We start from the raw sequence: 25,608 nt of genomic DNA on the forward strand, positions 1-25,608 counted from the left end.
AGCAAGCTCTGTGGCATTTGAACTTACACTGTTATCAGTCCCCATTCTCTAACTCTGCAGTGACCTCGAAAATGACAGCCCATATTCCTGCTGCAGGAGCTGAAGGTGGGCCCCTGAAGGATTGACTCAGGTTTGCTTTAGTTTCAACTGACTCAGAGTTTCCCAAGGCTGAGGTGTCCTCTAAGGGACCATTTGTTCAAAACATTTAAACACAAATATATTCACCACAGCCATGGGGCAATGCACACAGCTGGGGCAAGCAACAGACAGACAGAAAAGTCTAGGAAGGACAGGCTAGGGAAAGAGATACATGGGGAAGTAAGGGCTGAAAGCTCCACATAGTCCAGAAAATCTAGAAAAATATGTGCATGCCTAGGGCTGGATGCGTGCTCAGAAAAGTCCCAAGAAGACTAAGTTCTCATCTCCAGCTGAGCTAAAAGCACTGCAAAAGCAGGACACAAAAGCTATGGAAGTTGTAAACTGCCTGGCTAAGCACTGAAGGAGCACCCCAACACACACAGAACTTATCTGCAAAGACTGAGTTTTCATTTTTAGGGAACTGTTCCAGATTTTAACAACATAGATAAATATAAATGCCAGCATTATTATATTTTTGGTTTATGACCCCTTTCTTATCCTATATGATTTAAAGGACAAATGCATAAGATGAGAATTATTAATCTATGCTAGTGGCAACACTATGTAAAAAGATGAGATTTGTCACAATAACAATATAAGGGAACAGAGCTATCCAAGCAGAGTTTTTTTATACCACTGAGACTAAGTTGGTATTAATTCAAACTTGATTGTCATGAACTTAGATGTTAACTTAAATACCCAGAGTAAGCACTAAAGAAATAACTAAAGATATATACAGTAAAAGAAATGAGATGGAATTGAAATGTTACACTAGGAAAAAAATCAATTGAACATAAAACAAGGTACTAATGGAAGAATTAAGGAATGAAAAAGAAATAAGACATATAGAAGGTGAATAGAAAAAAAGGCAGTATTTCTTGTCAGTAATTGCATTAAAAATAAATGGAATAAAAACTTCTATTAACAGGCAGAGACTGGTAGAATCAATACAGAAATATGAACCATACTGTCTACAGTAGATTCACTTTAGTTCCAAAGACACAAGAAGCTGAAACTGAAAAGATAGAAAAAGACATTCTATTCAAACCGTAACCAAATGAGAACTTAAGACAAAATTTGTTATAAGAGACAAAGAAGGACACTATATAATGATAAAAGGCTCAAAGTATCAAGAATATATAGAAATTATATACATACATTAATCACACTTCAATACCTCACTTTCAATAATGGCTAGAAAAACTGGACAGAATATTAATCAGAAAATAGAAGACTTAAACAGAAGACACTGTAAACCAACCAGACCACACAACCATATACAGAACACTCCATCCAACAACAGCAGAATATACATTTTTTTAAGGGCACACGGAACACTATCCAGGGTAGACCATGTGTCAGCCACAAAGCAAGTTTCAATAAATTTAAAAATATTGAAATCACACAGAGTATCTCCTCTGACCACAGCAGAATAAAACGAAGAATCAGTAACAGAAGGAAAAGTGAAAACTTCATAAGCATGTGGAAATTAAACCACATTCCTAAGTAACAAATGAATCTAAATCACAAGAAAAATCAGAAAATAACTTTGAGATGAATGAAAATGAAAAACGCAGCATACCAAAACTTATGGGATGCAACAAAAACAGTCCCTAGATTGAAATTTAGAGCTATAAATGCCTACATTAAAAAAGAAGAAACAACCTAATTTCATATATTAAGAAACTAGAAAAAGAAAAGCAAACTAAACCTGAAACTAATTGAAGGAAAGAAATATTAGACGGGATAAATTAAATAAAGAACAGAGAAAACAATAGCCCACTGGGCTTACAAAGAAGTCTTAAGGCATAGGGCATGCTAAGTAGTGATGTGAAAACCCTCAGGGTCCCCAACCCCACTGCCAGTCTTCCACAGTACAGATGGTGCTGTTTTCAATTCCTGAATTTCTTCTTCTCCCAGATTTCCGAATGCTATAAATAATGGGAAATTTTAGCTGGTTGTAGATTTTTATTTAACATGTTTTAACAACCCAGAATCTTTCAAATGATGACACAACATCTTTCTTTTGGGGAGCTATTAGAAAGGATGGTGTTGCAGCAGGTGGGTACACAGATATTTGATTCCTAAGTGATGCTGAGAAAACTGACCCAAGGGCAGACACATCAGAGTGGCAGCCTGCATCCTCCATAATGCAAGGACTTGCACTGAGTTTTCTGTTGTCCTTTATTCGCGGAGCAGAGAGGATTTCCTTTTCAATACTCAGAGACTTGACAGTGATTTTCTATCTAGAACTGCCAATCAGCATCATTGCTCTCAATTTCCATGACTATGGTTTGACTCTCAATCTCTTCCTTACACTTGACATTTCAAAATGCTGTTTTCTGCTATGGCAACCTCCTTATTTTATTGAAGTAGAGTTGACATATAATATTTTATTAGTTTCAAGTGTATAACGTAATGATTCAACAATTCTATACATTATGAAATACTCACCACAATGAATGTAGTTACCATTTGTTAGCATAAAAAGCTATCATAATGTTATTCATTTTATTCCCTATGCTGTACTTTTCATCTCCATGATTCTATGACTGGAAGTTTGTACTTCTTACACCTCTTTATCTATTTCACCCATTCCCCCACCCACCTCCCCTCTGGCAACCACCAGTTTGTGGTCTGTATTTAGAGTTTGTTTCTGTTTTGTTTATTTGTTTTGTTTTTTTAGTGGATAAAGAATCGGGGAATATTAATTACTCAGTCATAAACGAAAAATGAAATCTTTCCATTGGTGCCAACATGGATGGACCCAGAGGGTATTGTGCTAAGTGAAATGAGTCAGACAGAAAAAAACAAATACCATATGATTTCACTTACATGTGGAATCCATAGCAACTCATTTTGTGGCAGCCCATCATTCCCACAAAGCCAGACAAATAGGCTAGACTATCTGGAGTTTCTGTGAATCAGGAAAGGTTTCAGGTTTCTCTCACTATTCTTCAAATTACTGAGCTCAAGGCTACTCAGAAAAGGGTCATCAACTTAGAAATGGTGCATTATTTTTAGCAGTATGATAAAAAAAAAAAAAAAAGCAGTAAAATCTCCTCCATGGGTCAGTCATGTCCCCAGTACATAGTGGATGCCCTGCAAGTGGTGATGACTGGTCTGCACCGTGCTAGCTGGGTTGATGGTGGCCCCCGAAGGGCCAGTGCCGTATGGTACAGAAATAATAAAAAGCAGGCAGTGATGTTCAAAACCAGATGGTTAACGAAGAACTAGGGAAGCAGTCACTATTTGAGAACACTGGGATGAGTTTCAAACCTTGGTGGAACGTGCACGAGGAGATGTCCTGTATGGCATTAATCAGGGCTTGACTGTGTTTTAAAGCATATGGTAGACAGACAGTAGTTGGACCCAAAGAAGCAGACGAATTTTCAGAGAAGAAACCCAAGAGTGATGCCAGAAGACAAAACATGGGAGGAACCTTATTCTCTCTTAGATCCATGTGGCCAAGTCCAGTTCAATCATGTACAACATAGGGCAAAATATATGCCCAACCACCTTTCGAGAGCACACACAACATACCTTGAGTGGCCACAAATAACACGTTTTAGCACCCTTGCTCGTGAGTGAGGAAAGGAACGCTGCAGGTGAGTGGAGGTTACAGGAAAAGAAAGGCTCATGCAGTGAAGGACAACAAATGCTTTAGTGTCCCAGTGTTTGGGAGGCCAGGAGATGAAGATGAAGGAAAACCTGGGAAACTGGATGTGAGCAGGAGAAGATGTGTGCCAGCCTTGGACCAGCTATTATAAGTAGGTGACAAAGAAAGTGCAACAGTCCGAAGCCGTGAGAAAACATATATTGTCGCGTGTAGGACAGGGGTGTAGACAGAAGCACCGCCTGTGTGAGGCTGCAGCCCATGGGGGTGCTGTGCCAGGAGCCTTGCCTGCACCATCTCACTGACGATACCCCAGCTCGAGGAGATGCTACAGTGACGGTTCTCGTCTCCCTGATGGGAGCTGAGAATGAGAGATGACAGCACCTGGTGAAGTGGCAGAGCCAGACCACTGCCAGCCGGTCTGGTGAACAAGATTTATGCCCCAGACACATGGCTAGTCTCTCCTTAAGTAGTCCAAGTGTTTGGACAGAATTGTAGGCATTACGTGGAGAATGGATCCCCTCCAGAAGGTTTTTTATTTTGACTTTTTTTCCCAAGTGAATGCCGTAGCTGTGTTCATGGCGGTCCCCAGGCCAGGGGCCCAGGCCTTTTGCACCCTGCTGTGTGGGGCAGGACTTTCTCACTTGGTGGCTTTGACGTGGCCTCTGACCTCATGATGTCCTCTCCTGTTAAACGGAAACAGTGATTCCTACTACTCCACAAACATCTGAGGAGGAAAGTAGACATGCGGCCTACGTCGGTGGTCAGGAAAGGTTCTTCCGATCTTTTTCCTAAAACTTCCCGCAGCCCAAAGCAAAAGTAATGAGCTCTGAATACAGGGATCTTTTGAATCAGTCCCTGTCCACCATTTAGGTATTATTCCTGCTGCAGGACACACTTTTCAACTGCTACTTTCACACTTGTACATGTTCATCCCTATGTCTGGAACAGCCTTGCAAATCCACCCCGTACCCCAACTGTTGCATCTCCGTACCCCAACTGTTGCATCTCCTCAAGACTCAGCTCGGGTACGACTTCAGTGAACCTATCCCCCCACCCCCCCTTACAAAGCCAGGCCTCCCCTCACTACTGTATTCCCAAATTTGCCAGCCTCCATCTCGGTGACATCCAGGTTCTATGGATGGTGTTCAATGCACAGTTTTTGCAAGGAATTTTATATCAATGAAGGGAATCAGCAAGTAGAGAGAAAATGATGGTTAAGTGAAGGATTGAGTGAAGGCAGGGAAGCAGTCAGACCATGGCTCAGCTCCTGGGGTCACTGCTTAGTTATTTAAATTAACACTCAGGGAGATCTGTCCAAACAGATCTGTCTTGACTCTCCTCTCCCTGTTTAATAACATACTTTCAGCTGGGAGATTAAGGCCTATCCCCTTACTCCCGCCCCTCAACACACATGTGCCCACACATTGCTCCAACTTCAGCACTGAAATCTTCAGTAAGGATGGTCCCACGAGTTCAGTTGTGCATCAAGAAAGCAGAGCAGGGAGGGAGAAGGAGGAGGCCTTCAGAAGCATCTGAGGTTCTCAGTTATTCAGGTAAGCAAAGTATAGCTTGTATGCTTGGGGCCTGACAGAGCATCAGACGCTGGTGAACACAATGCAGTGGACACCACCCAGAGCCCTCCAGGAAAGGCTCATGTCTGCCTGCCATCCCCCCAGGCATGAGCACCGGCACATTGACTGCCTGCTGCCCGGAGCTTGGTGTCTGCTGCCCCACACACAGGGGAAGGGTTTAGTAATACGCTGAGAGCCAAACATAAAACATCTCGTTTGACTGTATTTTGTCTGCACTACATATCTTCACTTAGCGGTCTCAGAGACTACATAAGCTCAAGCTATTTAAAACAGAATTCAACCTTCCCTGACCTTCTCAAGAAACCTGGTGCCCTTCAAGTGTTCCCATTCATTCATTCCTTCAAATCGTTATCTTGAGGAATAGCACAACTTCTGCAAGACGGATCTGGGAATCACTTCGGACACTTCTCATATATCACTCTATCTCAGTTCCATCAGCTAATCCTGTCAGTTCTCCCTCCAAAAGGACTCTGTCCATTTTTTTCCCCATGGCTTCTGCCTCTGGCAGAGTTGTCCTTATCTCCTACCTGGGTATGGCAAGCACCCCAAAACAGCTCCTTGATGCCACTTGGAAGCCTGATTTCTTTAAGCCATATTTTTTCACAAGGCAGTAGATTCCTAAGCTTAAACCACAATAGAGGTCCCCAATGCATTAGAATGGACCTCACTCCCCACATTAGCCTTCCCTTGCTTCCTTAAAAATACTGAGCTCTGCACATCCACTCACAGCCCTTTTCTTACCCACCCAATGCTGCCTCATCCTTCTACCCACAATTGCAAAGTGACTTAAAGAAGCCATTCTGGCCCTACCCCCAGCCTAAAGATCCCCTCCTATTATTCTCCCATGTTCTTTTTCTTCTTTGCGTCTCAATGCTAACAGAAAATAACATTTCCTAGGCTTACATTTAATAGTGTGTATTTATTGACCTTATTAATATTGCCTAAAGCATTATGGAAAAAAATTTAGGTTCAATTTTAAACAAAAATAATTTCAATAATAAAAACTAGATTAGCAATGTTTACTATTTTCTTATTAGAAGTCTATTAAAATATTTATAGTCTGGTTATTCATATTTTTAAAATGCTTTTCAAAAAAATCACCCCAATTAAAAGATTGTAAGGAAGTACTATCCCCAAAAAGGCAACTTAGGAGAGCCCAACATCTGTAACCCCGCAGAGATCAACAATTAGCTATCTACGAACAGAAACAGCTCTACAGAGAACTGGAGTCCACTTAAACCTTAGTGACACCGTGGAACAAAAGCCTGCAGATAACCACGCGGAAAGGAAAGGAAGACAGCTTCCCTTTGCTCCGTCATCCCTCCCCCCCAATCTATCAGCACTTAGAGCCAAGAGGACACTCCCCAGGTAGAAAGAGGACCCCCCAGGAGAGGAAAAGCTGACTGAGTGACTGGCATCCCTGGCCTTTCGAGGCACCACATTAAGTTCCCGCTCCGGTTATACCCAACCAAGACTGGCAGAGCTGACACGGAAAGAGGTGGTGAAGAACAAGGAACAAACACGGGGGCTGCCAGAAGCAGCCACACAGCAGGAGCTAGAGCCTTTCATAGTAATCCGCTCTCCAGACAAACCCAGCAGATTTTACTACCAAAGAAACCAACGGCTAGCCCAGACACCACGGAACCCCTGCGGATTCTGCCAGCTTTTGCCCCACAGGTAGTCACAGTCACTGATGCCTGCTGCCGGAGTCCCTCCCTACGGCGCCCCCACGGAACACAGGAACTGCAGCTAGCCCTTCCGGCTGTGCACAAGCATGCCCCAGCCTGGTTCCTCTCACCAGTTTCCACTACCCTGTGGCTGTGGTGTAACCCAGCAACCACGGTGGTGCACACAGTCAGGGCCCCTGTGCTGCCAGTGAGCCCACAGCTGGCCCTGGCTCCTGACTGCCTGCAGCCAGCCTGTGCCACTACACAGGCACCTGCAGCTGGCTCCTACAACCAAGGGTGCACAGCACTGGTTCTAGCCACCATAGCCACCTGCCTTGGTCCCTAGCTGCAGACCACGGAGATGCCGCTAAGGACCCAATAGCCATTACAGCCGCTTGCGGTAGTGCTTGCCACAGAATTCATAAGGAATCAGTGAAATATGACTCCACCAAAGGAACACAGTAAACCTCTTGTAACTGGCCCCAAAGATCCAGGATTTGTCCAACAAAGAATTCACAATAATTGTTCTAAGCATACTCTGAGAGTTACAGGAGAACACAGATAAATAACTGAACGACTTCAGGGAAATTATACAAGATCATAATGAGGAGATCAGCAAAGACATAGGAGGGGAAGAATCAAAAACAGAACCACCGGAGCGGAAGAAGACAATGACTACACTGAAGAATTCAATGGAGAGCTACAACAGCAGACCCACCAAGCAAAAGAGACTATCATAAGCTAGAAGATAAATCAGTTGAAATTCTCCAATCAGAGAAGTTAAAATAAAAAAGAATGACAAGGAATGAAGAAAACCTATGGAATTTATAGGACACTATTAAGAGAAAAATGTACTATAATCAAAGAGGAGAAGAGAGGGAGAAGGGAGTGGAACGCTTATTTAAAGAAATAATACCTGAGAATGTCCTAAAGTTGGGGAGAAATCTGGATATCCAGGGATGCCTGGGTGACACAGTCGGTTAAGCAACTACCTGTGGCTCAGGTCATGGTCCCAGGGTCCTGGGACAGAGCCCCGCATCAGGCTCCCTGCTCAGTGGGAGCCTGCTTCTCCCTCTGTCCCTTCCCCGCTTGTGCTCTCTTTCTGTTGCTCTCTCTCTCAAATAAATAAAAATCTTAAAAAAAAAAAAAAAGAAATTTGGGTATCCAAATTCATGAAGCTAATAAGTCACCCCAAAATTTCAATTCCAAACAATCTTCTCCAAGACAAATTATAATGAAACTGCCTAATATCAAAGACAAACAGAATTTTAAAAGCAGCAAGAAAAAACTTCTCTCATTCAAGGGGACGCCCATAAGGCTATCAGTGGATTTTTCAGCAAAGACCTTGCAGGCCAGAAGAGAACGAGACGATATACCTAAAGCACTAAAGCAAAAAACAAAACACAAAAAACATGCCAATGTAGGCTACCTTACCAGGTAAAGCTGTCCTTCAGAAATGAAGGTGTCCTAAAGACTTCCCCTACCAAACAAAAGCTGAAGGAGTTCATCACCAGTAGTCCTGTCTTACAAGAAAGGTTGAAAAGAGTTCTTCAAGCTGAAATTAAGGGACACTGATTAGTAATATAAAAAAATATGAAAATATATAACACACCACTAAAAGTAAGTATATAGCCAAATTCAGAATACATTATAATACTGTAATATGGTGGTGTGTTAATAAAAGTGAAAGGGAAAAAAGTATTAAAAATAACTGTCGCTACAATAATTCATTAATAGACATACAATATAAAAAGATCAGTCTTCACATTAAAAACATAAAAGGGGGGAATAAAAGGGTAGGGATTTTGTATATGATTGAGGATACACTGTTACCAGCATAAAATAGATTGTGATATCTATAAGGTGTTTTATGGAAGCCACATGTAAATATCAATGCACAAAGGAAAAGAACAAGAGAGGTAGAAAGGAACAAGGGAACTGCAAAACAACAAGAAAATAACTAATAAAATGGCATTAGTAAGTTCTTACCTGTCAATAATTACTCAATACAAATGGATTAAATTCTCCAATCAAAAGACATAGACTGGCTGCCTGGATAACAAAAGTAGACCCAATTACATGCAGCCTACAAGAGATTCAGTTTGACTTAAGGACATACATGGACTCCAAGTGAAGAGATGAAAAAAAAAAAAAGTCCATGAAAGTGGAAACAAAAAGAGGAGTAGCTATACTTATATATGACAAAATAGATTTTAAGGCAAAAAAAAAAAAAGTAACAAGAGATAAAGAAGGTCATCATATGATGAAGAGGTCAATTCATCAAGAAGATAACAATCATAAATATATATGCACTCAACACTAGAAAACCTAACCATAATACTAAATGTAAAACCTAAATTGAATACTAACAGATCTGAAAGAAGAAATAGAAAATACAATAAAAGTAGAGGACTGAATACCTCACTTTCAACAATGGATACATCATCCGACGGAAAATCAATAAGGAAACATTGAACTTGAACCATACTTTAGACCAAATGGACCCAACAGACATAAATAACTATTTGCCAACAAACTGGATAACCTAGAAGAGATAAATAAATACCTAAAAACATACAAACTACCAAGACTGAATCAGAAAGAAAGAAAATCGAAACAGATGAATAAGGAGTAAGGAGATTGAATCAGCAATCAAAACCTCCAAAAAGAAAAGCCCAGGACCTGATGATTTCAGTGGTGAAATCTGCCAACATTTAAAGAATAATTAGCACCAATCCTTCTCAAACTCTTCCAAAAAACTTAGAGGAGAGAACACTGCAAAATTCATTTTACAAGGCCAGTATTACCCTGATATCAAGGCTAGACAAAGGCACCATAAGAAAGGAAAAGAGCAGATAAGTGTCCCTGATGAATACAGATGCAAAAATTCACACACACAAAAAAACATTAGTTCAATTCAAAACTATAGTAAAAGGGCCACAGTACAGAACCACAAAACCCCTGAATAGCCAATCTTAAAAAAGAAAAGCAAAGCTGGAGGCATCAAAATTCCAGACTTCAAGTTATATTTACAAACCTGTAGCAATCAAAACAGTATGATACTGGCATAAAAATAGACACATAGATCAGTAGAACAAAATAGAAAACCCAGAAATAAACCCACAATTATATGGTCAATTAATCTTCAACGAAGTAGGGAAAAATATCCAGTGGGAAAAAGACTGTCTCTTCAACAAATGGTGTTGAGAAAACTGGACAGCAACATGCAAAAGAATGAAAGTGGACCACTTTCTTACACCATATACATAAATAAGTTAAAAATGGATGAAAGACCTAAATGTGAGACCTGAAACCATAAAAATCCTAGACTAGAACACAGACAGTAACTTCTTTGACATCAGCCATAGCAACCTCCTTCTAGACATGTCTCCTTTTTTTTTAAAGATTTAATTTATTTATTTATTTATTTATTTATTTATTTATTTATTTATTTGACAGAAAGAGAGACAGCCAGCAAGAGAGGGAACACAAGCAGGGGGAGTGGGAGAGGAAGAAGCAGGCTTCCCACCAGAGCAGGGAGCCTGATGCGGGGCTCGATCCCAGGACCCTGGGATCACGCCCTGAGCCAAAGGCAGGTGCTTAATGACTGAGCCACCCAGGTGCCCCTAGATATGTCTCTTAAGGCAAGGGAAACAAAAAGCAAAAATAAGCTATTGGGACTATATGAAAATAAAAAGTTTCTCCACAGTGAAAGAAACAATCAACAAGGCTAAAAAGCAACCTATGGAATAAGAGAAGATACTTGCAAATGACATATGGGTTAGCACCCAAAATATAAAAAGAACTTACAAAACTCAACACTCCAAAAATGAATAATCCAATTAAAAAATGGACTGAAGACTTGAACAGACATTCTCCAAAGAAGACATACGGATGGCCAACAGACACATGAAAGATGCCCAACATCACTGATCATTAAGGAAATACAAATCAAAACCACCTCACACTTGTCACAATAGCTAAACTCAGCAACATAAGAAACAACAGGTGTTGGTGAGGGATGTGGACAAAGGGGAACCTCTTGCCTTGTTGGTGGGAATGTAAACTGGTGCATCCACTCTGGAAAACAGTATGCAGTTTCCTCAAAAAGTTAAAAATATAACTACCCTATGACCCAGCAATTGCACTACCAGGTATTTACCCAAAAAATACAAAACCACTAATTCAAAGGCATACATGCACCCCAAGGGTTATAGCAACATTGTCCACAATAGCCAAATTATGGAAGCAACCCAAGTGTCCACTGATTGATGAATGGACAAAAAGATGTGTGTTATACACACACACACACAAACACACACACACCACACACACATACACACACACACACTAGAATATTTATTACGCAGCCATACAGAATCAAATCCTGTCATTTGCACTGACATGGATGGAGCTAGACAGTATTATGCTAAGCAAAATAAGTCAGTCAGGGAAAAACAATACTATGATTTCACTTATATGTGGAATTTAACAAACAAAGCAAAGGCACATAGGGGAAAAAAAAGAGAGAGAGGCAAACCAAGAAACAGACTCTTAACTACAGAGAACAAACTGACGGCTACCAGAGGGGAGTGTGGCGGGAGGGGTTACATAGGTGATAGGGATTAAGGAGGGCACTTGCTGTGATGAGCCCTGGGTGATGTATGGAAGTGTTGAATCACTATATTGTACACTTGAAATTAAAATTACACTGTATGTTAACTAACTAGAATTTAAATAAAAACTTAAAAAATAAGGCCCATACACCATGATCAAGCAGGATTTATTCCTGGGATTCAAGGATGTTTCAATATACAGAAATCAATAAATATGAAACACCACATTAATAGAATAAAAGATAAAAATCATATGATCATCTTGGTAGAGGCAAAACACTAACAAAATACAACATCCTTTCATGACAAAAACACTGAACAAATTTGGAATAAAAGGAACATAACATAAAGAGGCCAAATGACAAACCCACAGCTAACATTATACTCCATGGTGAACGTTTAAAAGCTTTTCCTCTAAATCAGGGACAAGGCAATAGTGGCCACCCTCACCTCTCCTATTCAACACAGTACTGGAGTGCTGCCCAGAGCAATCAGTGAAGAAAAAGAAATAAAAAGTATCCAAATTAGAAATAAAAAAGTAAAACTCCTCTTTGTTTGCAGATGATATGATCTTATATAGACAGAATCCTAAAGACCCAACCAAGAAACTGTTAGAATCAACAGATTCAGTAAAGCTGCAGGATACAACATCAGCACACAGAAATTAGTTGTTTCTCTACACTAACAATTGGACATTTGAAAATGAAATAAAGAAAGCAATTCCATTTACAATAGTATCCAGAAACAATAAAAGACTTAAAAATAAATTTAACTAAGGATGTTAAAGATGTGTACGCTGAAAACTACATGACTTTGATGAAAGAAACAATGAATAAAAAATCAGAACAAACACAATCCTGTGTTCATGGATCGAAGAATGAACCTTGTTAAAATGTCTGTATTACCCAAAGCCATCTATACATTCAGTGTAATCCCTACCAAAATTCTAATGGCATTGTTCACAGAAGTAGAAAAAACAATCCTAAAATTCATATGGAATCACCAAAGACCCTAAATAACCAAAGTTGTCCTTGGAAAGAAGAGCAGAGCTGGAAGATCACACGTCCAGATTTCAATAATATTGTGAAGATGCAGCAATCAAAGCACTACGGTATACTGACTTAAATATAATCAGAGACCCATGGAACAGAATCAAGAGCCCAGAAAGAAATCCTCATATTATAATCAATTAATGTTTGACAAAGGAGCCAAACAAACTCATTGGGAAAAAAAAATAGTCTCTTTAATAGTATTGGGAAAATAGCAGACAAATGAAATTGGAACCCCATCTTTTACCACTCACAAAAAATAACTTGAAATGGATTAAAGACTTAAATATAAGACCTGAAACCATAAAACTCCTAGAAGAAAACACATGGGAAAAGCTCCTTGACACTGGTCTTGGCAATGATTTTTTGGCAACAAACAGCACAAGCAATAAAAGCAAAAATTAATAAGTGGGACTATATTAAACCATAAAGCTTTTGCACATCAAAATAAATACTCATCAATATGAAAAGGCAACCTTGAAACTGGAGAAAAAATTTGCAAATCACATATGTGGTAAGATATTAATTTCCAAAATATATAAAGAACTCATATAATTCAATACCAAAAAAATCAAATTTTTTAAAAATATGCAAAGGCACTGAAAAGGTGTTTTTCCAAAGAAGACATACAAATGGTTAACAGATATATGAAAATGTACTCAGCATTGCTAAAAATCAGGAAAAGGCAAATCAAAACCACAATGAGATATCACCTCACACCTGTCAGGATGGCTATCATCAGAAAGACAAGAGATAAAAAGTGTTGACAAGGTTGTGGAGAAAAGGGAACCCTTGTACACTGTCAGTAGGAATGCAAATTGGTACAGCCACTATAGAAACAGTATGGAGGTTCCTCAAAAAAATTAAAAACAGAACTACCATATGATCCCACATCGCACTTCTCAGTATATATTCAAATAAAATATAAAATAAAACTAAGATATCAAGGAGATATCAGCACTCCCATAGTCAGTGCAGCATTGTTCCCAATAGCCAAGACACGGAAGCTGTCTAAGTGCCCTTCTATGGATGAATGGACAAAGACAATGTGGCATATTTATAAAATAGAATATTTTCCATGAGAAAAAATGGAAATCGTGCCATTTGCGGTTATCATAAAAGAACTTTGAGGGCATTATGCTACATGAAATAAGTGAGAGAAGACACATACTATATTATATCACTCAGATGCAGAATCTAAAAGATCTGAACTCATAGAAATAGAGAGTAGATTGGTGGTTGCCAGGGGCTGGCTGGTGTGCGAAATGGGAAGATTTGGTCAAGGGTATAGACTTATAAGATGAATAAGTTCTGGGAGTCTGACATGCAGCATAGCGATTACAGTTAATAATGCTGTATTATATACTCAGAGGTTGCTAAGAGAGTAGGTCTTAAACATTCTCCAAAAAAAAAAAAGGTAGGCATATGGTACAATGGAGGTGACAATCATTTTGCAATATGTAAGTGTATCATATCAACATGCTGTAGGCTTAAACTTACACTGGGTTATATGTCAATTATATCCCAGAAAGCCTGAAAAATAAATATGTAGGTAAAAAATTGTAGCATAAATGCTTTAACTACCCTTAAACTGTTTTAAAATGTTATTGGAGTCTGAGGAGTCCCGGCATCCTCCGACCATTGTCTTTTCTTCATCCCTATTGGCTTACGGTGCTGTGTGTGCAACTATGATCAGGGCCAGCGGATAAAGATGACCACTGGAAAATATTCTTGCTTCTCTTAAACCAGGCTGATTGCAATGGAAATTTCCATGATAACCTAAATGTCCTATATTTGTTCTGTCCAATATAGAAGCTACTCCACTTCTAGCCACTGGCCTCTTGACATAGACTAATACAACTGAGGAACAGAATTTCAAATTTTATTTAAGTTTAACATGCCATATGTGTTTATAGGCTATGGTATTGGACAACACAGATTATAGGAAAAACGAAAACAAAAACCTCATGACTCCAGGCTACTTGGGAAATATTTTAAGTGTCAAGAGTTTAAGTGTTTTTCCTTCTTTTCCATAAGCATCACTTTTCCTTCCTTTCCATATGCATCAGGCAAATTCCTAATTATTTTCAGGGTAAATACAGAAATCCTCACTGCATTAGCCATATTACCAAGACAGTGACTCCTCTGAATTTAATACTACCCAAGATACTTGGCTAGTATTTATGGATCATCTCAAACTGAAAGCATGGAGAGAGTGTGCATGAGATGAGATGACCAATTTCAGCATCGGTTGACCATAATCTTAGTTGATAATAGGAGGGCTGGTTATTCACTTTTTCCAGGTGAAGGGAGGGAAGGACTTTTTCAGCATCCCCTTGAAGTTAAGTCAGCACTCTGGTGACCCAATGACTTGGTGGTAGATTCAAGCTGATTACCCCCTGGGGAAAGTGTGGGGTTAAGGGTGGATTTCTTGGCTCTGAGCATCCTCAGATCTGTTGCAGATATGCCAACTGCATTTCCACGGCAACACACCCCAGAAATGCAAGTTTATTTTCCCCTGACAGTGTTTTAGTGAAACCAGTGTTTTACCTGAATCTGTAAAGTAGCAGGGCACTCCGCAACTCTCTATTCTAAATTGACATAGCACCACCTGGTGGACATTATTTTCACATGCGTTGGCAGAAATGCGTGCCTAGCTTCCGATTGTATACTTCTTAGATATTATATTAAAATGGATACAGGCAGATGGATTTGGCATTTGGGCTTTAGTGATAGTCTAATACCTCATCTATCAATGGGCATAATAATGGTCCTAAATTCTTAGAGTGTTAGGAGTTTACGTTTCTGAAGCACAGCACATAATAAAGGCCACATATGTTTTTGAAAAGTAATCAGACCAGCCTAAGTGATTCTTTCTTTTCAGATATTACCTTTGTGAGGCTGGGGGCCTGGGGCTGGGGGCCTGGAGCCAAGACCCCAGCCAGCAGCTGTCTGGGGCTTTCCACCCAGAGCCTGCAACCATCACCTCCAAAGAGTAGTCATTAGAGATTCCTGGAGACCTTTTGAAGACGTGGCCCTGAGATTGCAGGTTGCTCATTTCCAAGAAGGTCCCTGCCTGGACAGGAAAGTGAAGAGCTGCACCAGGAGCTTGGCTTCTCTCTCACTAGTAGAGAGTGTCTGACAGCCTCTGTGGGGTGTCTTCTGGACCTCAGAAGACAAAAATGTGCTGGAGATGGCCCACTTGCAAAGGATGAGGTGGTCCTTCATGAAATATGTGCCTAACAGTCTAAAGGTCCAGACTGACCGGATTGAATTGACCCAGGATAATTTCAGTCATGTTTTCAAACCATATATGCAAGAAATATGTATTAAAATATCCCCACTTGTATCCCACAAGTACAAATTGTTGGCCAAACATCAACCTGAATCTTTATAAACTGGTGGAAACCTATGCACTGAGCACGTTTGTGAAAGAGGAATTCTGCAGGTCTCCTGTCTCAATCCCTCAGACTAAGGTCTGAGAAGTAGGAGGCCCTCAGTTAAGAGAAGGCAGTGTCATGCATTCCTCTATCGCTGTCCCTGCATAAACATGCAGGATATTCCTCTTGAGGGCCAGCCCAGGTGCCAGGCACAGGCAATGAGATTACTCAGGATGCCACAACACAGAGAACCCACAGGTGAGTCAGGGTGCAACAGGCTGATGGAGAGGAGGAGACTTCGGGAAGAAGTCCTGGGGAAGTCTCGGTTTTTCGTGGCTGAGGAAACTGAGGGAGGGTATGGATATGTGTGTGATGGGACAATGAAGATCAGAGCGTGGTGCATAGGTCAGGTTGCACGTCCCCAAATTTAGATCATTCTCAGTCAAGACAGTGCACATGCTGTTCTGTGGGAGTCATTTCCCAAAGGGAAAGAAGAAAGCCAATGTTACTAGAAATCTCAGGCTGAGTCAACTTTTAGACATTGGTTGCTAATCACATCTTGTGTAGCAAAAAGGGGCAACAGTCCATCTTCATCTTTGCATATAAAGTGTGAAGGAGGAAGTGATAGAGAGGATTTCCACTCCCACTGCTGGTAAAAGGGAAATTGCTAGTTTTTCTAAAGAACAACTTGGAAGTGGGTATCAAAAGTCTCATCTTTTGGCCAGTTCTTGGAATTTATCCCAAAGATATAATTATGAGTTTGCATGGCAATGTTGCTTATGATGGGAAAAATGGAAATGACATATATTTTTGTTAGACACCATATAATGACAGGATATCCACAAGATGGAATGTGATGGACCATGAAGTTTCAGAATAATGTTTAATGATATGGGGGGTTTCAATATATTTTAAATCATAAAAGCTACTTACAAAACACTTTTCAGAGAGTGAGACCACTCAAAAGCTACAGGAGAGTATGTGTGCAAACATACACCGATATACACAGGTGTGCACGTGTCTACACACACAAACACATATAATTGATCACTTCAAACTTCTAACACTGATTCTCTTTGGTCTGAGTGTTATCATAGCTATATTCCATACTTGGTGATTTTCCATGTTTTACAAATTTTTAAATCATATTTTTATCCTTTGTCATTAAAATAAATGTTATCTTAAATATTGCAAGATTTAGCCAGCATATCTGTTGGTATGAAAGACATTTTTATCTAGACCCTGGTGTAGTGTATGTGCGTATAAATACAGATATATAGAGATGACTGTATGTGTATATAGGGGTACGTATACATATCAGTACCCTGTTAAAAACTTCTACTTATAAATGCATAATTTCCTTTAAATATGTTATCCACAAGTCAAACATGTATAATATACATACAACTTCCTTCAAGTTATTGTCTTCTAATTTTAACGGAGGTGGCCAATGACTATGCAAAAATGTGACTATGCTGCCTCCCAGTGGCCATTCCAGGAATAAGTGTCTACACTACCAGTTTTCAAACTTACATTCTCAGACCCTACAGCTATGCTGCTTAGGAAGAAAAGAAATGAAAAACAACAACAAAAAAATGGCCTTAAGAGATAAAAATGACCAAGGACTCATGACTACTAAGTGACAGAGTCAGGACTTGAACCCTAAAAGCACATGCTCTTTTCACTACATCATAGTCCCTCAATTCAAAGGAGTGCTTTCCACCAATGAAAATCTAAATGGGGTGTAAGCAATGATAAAGATACACCTTTCTATTAAGACAAGTGCTAAAAGCACATGTAATAAAGATGATTATGAGATCTGTATGTGCAGGAAACTTTGAGAACAGTGTTATTTCACAGAACAGATGACAGATCTTCCATAATGCATGTGAAGAAGTGTTTAAAAACAATTGTAATAACTACATTTAAAAGTTCTGTACTTGCTTGGTAGGAAAAGAACAGTATTTTTTTTTTAAGTGAAGAGATGTGTTTTCCATTTTTAAATGCATTTAGAGTAGTATTAAAAAACACATGTAATAAAGATGTTTATAAAAGTTGTAAAAAAATACGCCTTTCTCAAATAAAAATAGCACAGGCAAATACTTGTTGTGTGAAAGTGACAGTGTAGAGTGGCATGCAGTGCATGACTCTGTCCAGTACTTTTACTACGTACAGTGCATTCTATGACCCCTCCAATGGCCCAATAGCACTGTAAAATATTTGCCTGGACATCTCTATTACAAGCCTATTGCAATGATCTTGGATAGAATGGCAGCCAGGTTTTCTGAGACAGACAGAACTGTGTGATTCTAGCAGAACCTGCCTTGTAGTAAGTTCTTTCTTGCCTATAGTGGTTTCCTACACAAGACACTAAGAGAGACTTGCTTTTCTGCTAGAGGCCCAAAGACCAGGGAAATATGCCCTAAAGTGGTCCTCGCTGTGGGTCTCACAAGAGTTTGCACTATTAGAAGATGTGGGGAACAGGGAGGTGAGAGGAGGGCATTGTATCCCAGCTCACGTGCTCATAAAGGAAAACGGATCATCTGATTTGGCATGCTCCCCTAGAGACGTGGTCATCGTATACCACGTGGCCTTGCCTGGGCATGGAACTGGTACCCGTTGCTATGTGATGACAACCACAAGTTGGACCCAGTAAAAACAAACAAACAAACAAACAAACAAACAAACAATTAGCAAGGCTGTCCAGAAGGACAGGTCCTTCGGTCCCTAGATGGACAGATGTCAATGTCTGGGCTCTGCACCTCCTCTCTCCAGCCCTGCAAGGGAAGGCCCAGGAAATTGCTGTGTTGAGTTTCCCTGTGAAGTTTCCTGGCTACCTGTCTAATGTCTGAAGCACAACTCTGGAGACGATTCTGTCAAATGTATCACTCTGTTTGCTGGAAGACTGTCCTCAACAAATTGTTCCGTACTCCGTAAGTCTCGTCTCCTTAAGGGTCCAACCGGAAATGTCTGTTGCTCTCTATGGAATTATCTCGGGCAGCTGATGATTTTGACCTTTACATCCTATAAGCCGATGACCCACTGGTGGCAGAAAGTTCTTCAGAGCCAAATTGGCAATGACTTCCAGGCAAGCACCTAAGACTTTTTGGCAGACGTTTTGGGAGCAAATGATGGCAATAACTTATGTTCTCTTGGCGTTTTTGGAGTCACTTAAAGAATTCCATCTTAAGAATGGTGTGTATCTTTGAATGCTACTTTAAATGATCTCTGGAGCATGGTGGGGATTTTACACAAATAAACCCCATCCATGTACCATAATCTTTACGGAATTACTTTTTCGAAGTTGGTAACAGTATTTTATTAGACATTTGTGTCAGTGCATCACATGAACCCTAGATTGTTCTACACTTTCATATTCCATCTTTTTCATTAAGTCCAAAGTCTGGATAAAAATGTAAAAATAGGGGTGCGTGGTTGGCTCATTCAGTTAAGCATCCAACTCTCGGTTTTGGCTCAGGTCGTGATCTCAGGGTCGTAAGATCAGGCGCTGTGCTGGGCATGGAGCCTACGTAACATTCTCTCTCTCCCTTTCCCTCTGTCCCTCCTTGCCCCTGTACAATCACACTCTCTCTCTTTTAAAAATGTAAAAATACAGTTTTGGTGGGAAAATGTGAATTTTTTAGATTCCTTCTAATGATTGGTACCGTAAGTAACATAATAATAGAAATGTTTGTACATAAAGCTTAGTCTATATTCCTAATTATTTCCTTAAGACAGACATCGCATGGGAATTACCAGATCTATGTCTATCATCGTTTTTCCAAGGCTTGACAGGAATGACCAGATGCTAAACAGAAAGGCTCTAACAATGACAGGGAGGGGGCGCTGAGACACCAATGGCTGTGCGATTAGCCCTATCATACACCGTCTTTGCTAAATCAATAGGTAAAATGCTATCACATTATAGCTATAGTTCTACCACATAAAATTCGTAACACTCTCAGGTGGAACTATGTACACTTCCCAGATGCGTATGACTGCAAGAGAAAACTCATTATCAATTTTGCAAATCATTAGCAGACTTCCTCTGCATAAACAAGGAAAAATTACTGCTGACAATGCTCTGGTTCTCACCATCTTCCTTCAGGGCATAACATCTGAGAAGAGTAAGAAAAAGGCTAGTGTATGTCTAGTAAGGCTGCATCCTCCAATTTCCAAGTGTGGTGGATTAAACAAGGGAACTGCTTAGACCTGAATTCAAATTCCTGTTGCCTTTCGCACTAGCTGTGTGACCTTGGGCTGATCACCAAACCTCTCTGAGCCTCATTCTCTTCGTTGGTTAATGGAAATGGTATCACGTAGTGGCCAGGCTGTTTGTGAAGTTTCCAGGCACATAGATACTCAGTAAGAGGCCCCTCTGCCGCCCCTTCCCCTTCTAAACAAGGCCTACCTAACCCTGTTCGAGCAATCATGCACCAAGATTAAAGCATCCCACTGTCTTGGGCCTAAATACACTCTTTTAGTGTTAGAAACCAGATGTGAATCAAGGTCAACAATCTGTGGGGACTAGGGATATTTTTACTTTATGAACAGAACGAAGGCACACAGCAGACTCACATGGTGCCCCCGCGTTAATGGCGTCCAATCATTCACCCCAACCAGCATCTTCTAAGACCTGAGACCCTCCACATTCTCTGCTCACAAGCCTGAACAAAGTACCCTTGGATTCAATGCACAGACTGACTCCCTTTTACAAGAATGATGACCAAGGACTAGTTTCCAACACTTGAGATCTTTTGTAGCTTTTCAACATACTTCTCTGCATAGAGAATGGAGAATGTGCTGACCCAGAGCACTGATGTTCACAACGCACATTTCCATCCACCAGCAAAACATACTCAAGATCGACGTAGGGAAAAGGAAGGAGTGAGAAACAGCACAAAATGCTTAGTGTGTATTACAGGCTCATTTATCAGAATCCTTATTGGGCTGTTCTGAGAAAAATTGAGATCTATTGTCAAATAGGTTTGGGGCACATGTATCAAAACGTTCCTCAGACCATATGTTAGGGCATGTAGCCTCAGAAGATGACAGCATCAATGTTATTTCCACTATGATTACTCCTTTCAAACATAGTTTATTGTAAAGAATCATAAGTTAGGTGGAGAGAAAAATTCCAATAATGCCCATACAAATACAAGTTGCTTTTTAAATTTAACTTAGCTTTAGTGCTTTTTTTTTAATTAAAAAAAAAAAATCTTTCTTGAAAAATACTTAGGCCCACCATGGAAACCGAAAAGCTATAAAGGCCTTTCTCGCCAGTCAATGTATTGATTTACTCAAATGCAATGAATAATTCAGAATTTAAAAAGAAATGACTACCGATCATTTAAAAATAGAAATACTAAAATTTAACCTCAGCATTGGACTGTTATCAAAACATATGAGAAATGGGGGCGCCTGGGCGGCTCAGTCATTAAGCGTCTGCCTTGGGCTCAGGGCGTGATTCCAGCGTTCTGGGATTGAGCCCCGCATCAGGCCCCCTGCTCCGCTGGGAGCCTGCCTCTTTCTCTCCCACTTCCCCTGCTTGTGTTCCCTCTCTCGCTGCCTCTCTCTCTGTCAAATAAATAAATAAATAAATAAAATCTTAAAAAAAAAATACACACACACACACAAACATATGAGAAATGGGCTTAAAATTTACAAAGGTGCACAACTGCAATAAAAAAAAGGATTCCCCTTAGAGCTTTTTAAATAAAATTTTGTATAAAATAAACTTTCCGTAACTTAACATTATCTAGGTCACTATTCCAAAGATGCTTTCTGTCTTGAACCAACAAGTATAGATAGCAAACACATGGGCCTATAGCAGCTCAGGTAAATAATCTGCATGGATATGGGTATGGACAGGTCAAAAGGTAAAAACTACCCCCCAACACGCATGTGCTCTCTCTCTCACACACATACACACACACACACACACACACACACACACACACACACACGAAGCAATCTTTGAACCCATTAGGCCGTAGGACCCTCGGGGCGGGACATACAGTGGCGGCATGCGGCGTGCGCTGCGCCCCCTGACCAGTTGCGGAGCTGGCCGCCCCACCTCTGCCGCAGTGCACACGCCGTGCAACCGCCCTGGGCGCTGCGCCCTCGCCCCGCGGCTGTGCGTGCTCACCGCATGGTGTAGAGCAGCGTGCCGTCGTCCTCCAGCCTCAGCAGCTTGTTGGGTGTGGTCATGTTGTGGGCGATGGACTTTTTCCCGTTGTGGAAGAATGTGTCTGGGGTCCAGATTTTGCTGGCAAGAAGATTGTTGAGAGGGAGGCGCTGCATGGGCCCTTTAAACCGAAGCCTTTCATCTTTCCAGCTTTGTCGGAAAAACACATCTATGGTATATTCCTAATGCAAAGGAAGGCAACCAGATGATGTGTCAGTAGAGAAGGCCCTTATGGAGTTGGTTCAGTGCCTATTTAGAAGGGTCTGGGTGGGGCCATGCCCCGAGACCTACCATTTCCGTGTCGGACACCGGGCCGAAGCTGGTGACGTAGATGTCTGTCCTCACCTGAGTGATTCGTTCTGAAACACAGACACAGGTTCCTGCCTAGGCACGGAGCTCACGGGAAACCACCCATCACAGCGTCTTTATGTCCTTCGTCTAGGAACCACTTTCACTCTTGGCAATCACAGGGCTTTAATAATGTCTGTTGAATTTAGAAAACTTGACAAATACCAAATGAAGCCAAACTGCTCCAAACTATAGCAGGAAATAAAATGCCCATCGTGTAAGGAGAGGGTGTTGGCTCTCATTGTACTTCTTGCCCCGTGAGGATCAGTCATGAACACAGCAGAAAGGGGTCCTGGCTGTGGGACCTTGGGTGGGCTTTAGTTTCCTCCTCCCTAAACCTGGAACAATACTCCAGCCTCACAATGCATAACCCGCTCTCCCACAATCACCGGCTTTAAAACGGTTAGGCAGTTTTGATGAGGGGATAAGAGCTGAAGGAATGTCTAATCAAAACTGCAGCACTGGGTGGTCTCTGGCGAGAGGCTGTATGAGAAAGTGTCCACAGTGTGGCTTGGGACAGGACCGTTTGAGAAGACACATCTCACCTTATGTTGTATTTTGTTAGAAATTTTTATCATGCAGACTATTATATCAGTTACGATTATTAAATTTATAAAGCAATAAAAGTAGCTACCCCCTGTGGTCATGAACGGGGACCATTCACAGTATACTACAGTTCACTATAAATAAGGCCACACCACTGGTAGCATTGCTGAGTCACAGCCGGGGGGCGGGGGGGACACTTTTCTCTCTGGACATCTCATTGCTTGGTAATCATATACATGTGTGGTGTGTGTTTATGTGTATGCAGGTGTTAGTATGATGCTGTGTGCTTTCGGTGCCTGCTGAGGTGCCAGCCCCAGCAGGCAGTCCCTTAGGCTGTCTGTGGTGTTCGCAGGATCCTGCCCCACAGAAGTGTGCCACATGCCAGGTGGATGAGAGAATATTGTATAGCAACAACTCATTGGATCTCTACATGCTTTGATCCTTGTGGATGTGTTCAAAGGGACAAGGGCTATTGGACATTAGAGACCCAGGCTCAGAGGGTGGAGTAAGACAGTCAAGGAGGCTCTGTGGACTTTCCTTGCCAAAAAGGTAGAGAATGGCAATTCATGCTTTAAGTGAATCTCCCTGTTAAAAACGCAATAATGGAAAAGAACTTTTTCCCCTAAGAATGTAGTTGCTAGAGGGTCTCTAACTTACCTAATGGAGCAAGTTCAAATGCACCACATCTAAATCAGCTAGAGCCAAGGGCACTACACATGCCTGGAAAAAGCACATGAGTCTCAGCACAAAACTAAGCTGTTCTAATTGCGCCCTGAAAGCGCATTTTGCTATCCACTTATGTTTTATCAACTTCCATGAGGTTAAAGTAAATACAATGATTATGGTCCTAGTGAAAAAATGAAACATAATATATAAAGATATAAAGAGCAATCGCATTAAACAGTGGATTGTGAAAAGGATTTGCATCAATACGAGAGCAGGAAGTTGATGATGCATTATTTAACAGAAGGTAATCTTGGCTTTAGTAACACCTAAGAATTGGTTCCTCCCTAAGCGAAGCAGAATGGATGGATGATCTGAGGAAAAGGGAGTTTGCAGAGAGACCACATCCCCCAGCTACTTGTACCTGGGAAATGACAATAAAGGATGCAGGACACCTTGCAACAATATCAGTTCACACTCCTGGCAAGGAAGCTCTTGAATGAATTGTCTGAATCACAGCAGACATGAGCCTGAGACTGAGTTTAAGCCTGTACCTGGTGGGCTGCAGCCGAGGAGAACATACTTACCGCCAAGGCCAGGCCGCAGTCTATTGTCATACCCATCCAAAAGGCCATCCAAGATCCTGGTAAATATTGTGATGTTGTCATTAGTCTCATCTTTTACTGAACTGGTTGGCATCTGTGAAAAGCTTTTTAACAGAGAAACAAGAATTTGAACTTGCATTACATATTTTTTTTTTTTTACAAATTCTTCTCAAAATATAGAAACCAGAAAATAATATGGTGACTTGTCTTGGAGGGAGGGCACCTGAAAACAATCTCCTCTACTAATCTAGGCTACTGTTGCTCATAGACAAGCCTTAATTCTTGAATTTCCATAGAGTGTGCTGGCTCTGGGCTGGCCATCCATCAACCTAACATGATGCTCAAATTCTGTCTTTCCCTGATTCTGAGGCACAGTTTATATTAAGATTATAGCCATTTTAAAAACGTTAGCCACTACACATAGACTAGCAGAGCCTAATCCACTCTTAGGGGAGTTCAGAAGTTTGGTTTAAACACAGAAAAACTGAGTCTTCATATTATTAATGAATCACCTGTAATGAGCAGTGGGGTGTGGAGAGGATGTTCAAAGATGCTGCAATGTGAAAGACTGGTGGGCCCAAATTTCACCACATCCCTAATTGGAAGCATTTGTGCCATGAGCAGTATGCCAGAATGAGAGCATATGGTGATAGAAACAATCAAGTTTGAGAAATGTCTCTGGGCTTCCTCACTCATCAGCACTGCTTCTTGCTGGCACATTCAGCTCCAACCAAGAGACATGACCCAGGGGCCATGAATTGTAAAGACCAGTCTGAAAACCCTTATGAGGGTTTACTCAGCATCACCTCAGATCAGGGACTCAGGAAACACAGTATTCTGAATGACCCAGCATGTCAGACTTACAGTAAAACCCCAAGAAGGGTAGGCTGAACCTTCAAAGAAAAACCAAGACCAGTCCTGGTTTGTCCAATTCAGGGCAGTTATCCAGGCCCCAAATTTTCTGTAGATGATCTGGAGCAGATGGAAATAAGAAACTGCCCTGAGGATATGGGGGCAAACTGAGGAAGTTATTTGGGAGGGAAAGAAAGTCCTAAGTCTAGAAGACGGCAATACACCTCAAGAACATATATCCCACCACAAGTTTCTACAGCTGCTTTCAACTGTTGCAAAAAGCAAGACGTTTGGCATTACCAAGAACTTGACCTATACATATGGCTTGGCTTCAGGTAGAACTTAT

At 40.9% G+C, this 25,608-nt stretch overlaps 1 protein-coding gene across 1 annotated transcript in view; it reads right to left on the reverse strand.

Moving 5' to 3' along the window:
- GABRA5 (gamma-aminobutyric acid type A receptor subunit alpha5) overlaps positions 1 to 25,608 on the reverse strand; it is an 85,187-nt gene that overhangs the window by 47,078 nt on the left and 12,501 nt on the right. The window contains exons 2-4 of the mRNA XM_026510295.3: positions 24,393 to 24,514; positions 22,540 to 22,607; positions 22,210 to 22,430 (exon numbers count right to left, since the gene is read on the reverse strand). Of these exons, the coding sequence (XP_026366080.1) occupies positions 22,210 to 22,430; positions 22,540 to 22,607; positions 24,393 to 24,514 (411 nt within the window). The remainder of the gene's footprint in view (positions 1 to 22,209; positions 22,431 to 22,539; positions 22,608 to 24,392; positions 24,515 to 25,608) is intronic.

Source organism: Ursus arctos, unplaced genomic scaffold (assembly GCF_023065955.2).
Source record: "Ursus arctos isolate Adak ecotype North America unplaced genomic scaffold, UrsArc2.0 scaffold_28, whole genome shotgun sequence".
In the NCBI taxonomy this organism is placed as follows: Eukaryota; Metazoa; Chordata; class Mammalia; order Carnivora; family Ursidae; genus Ursus; species Ursus arctos.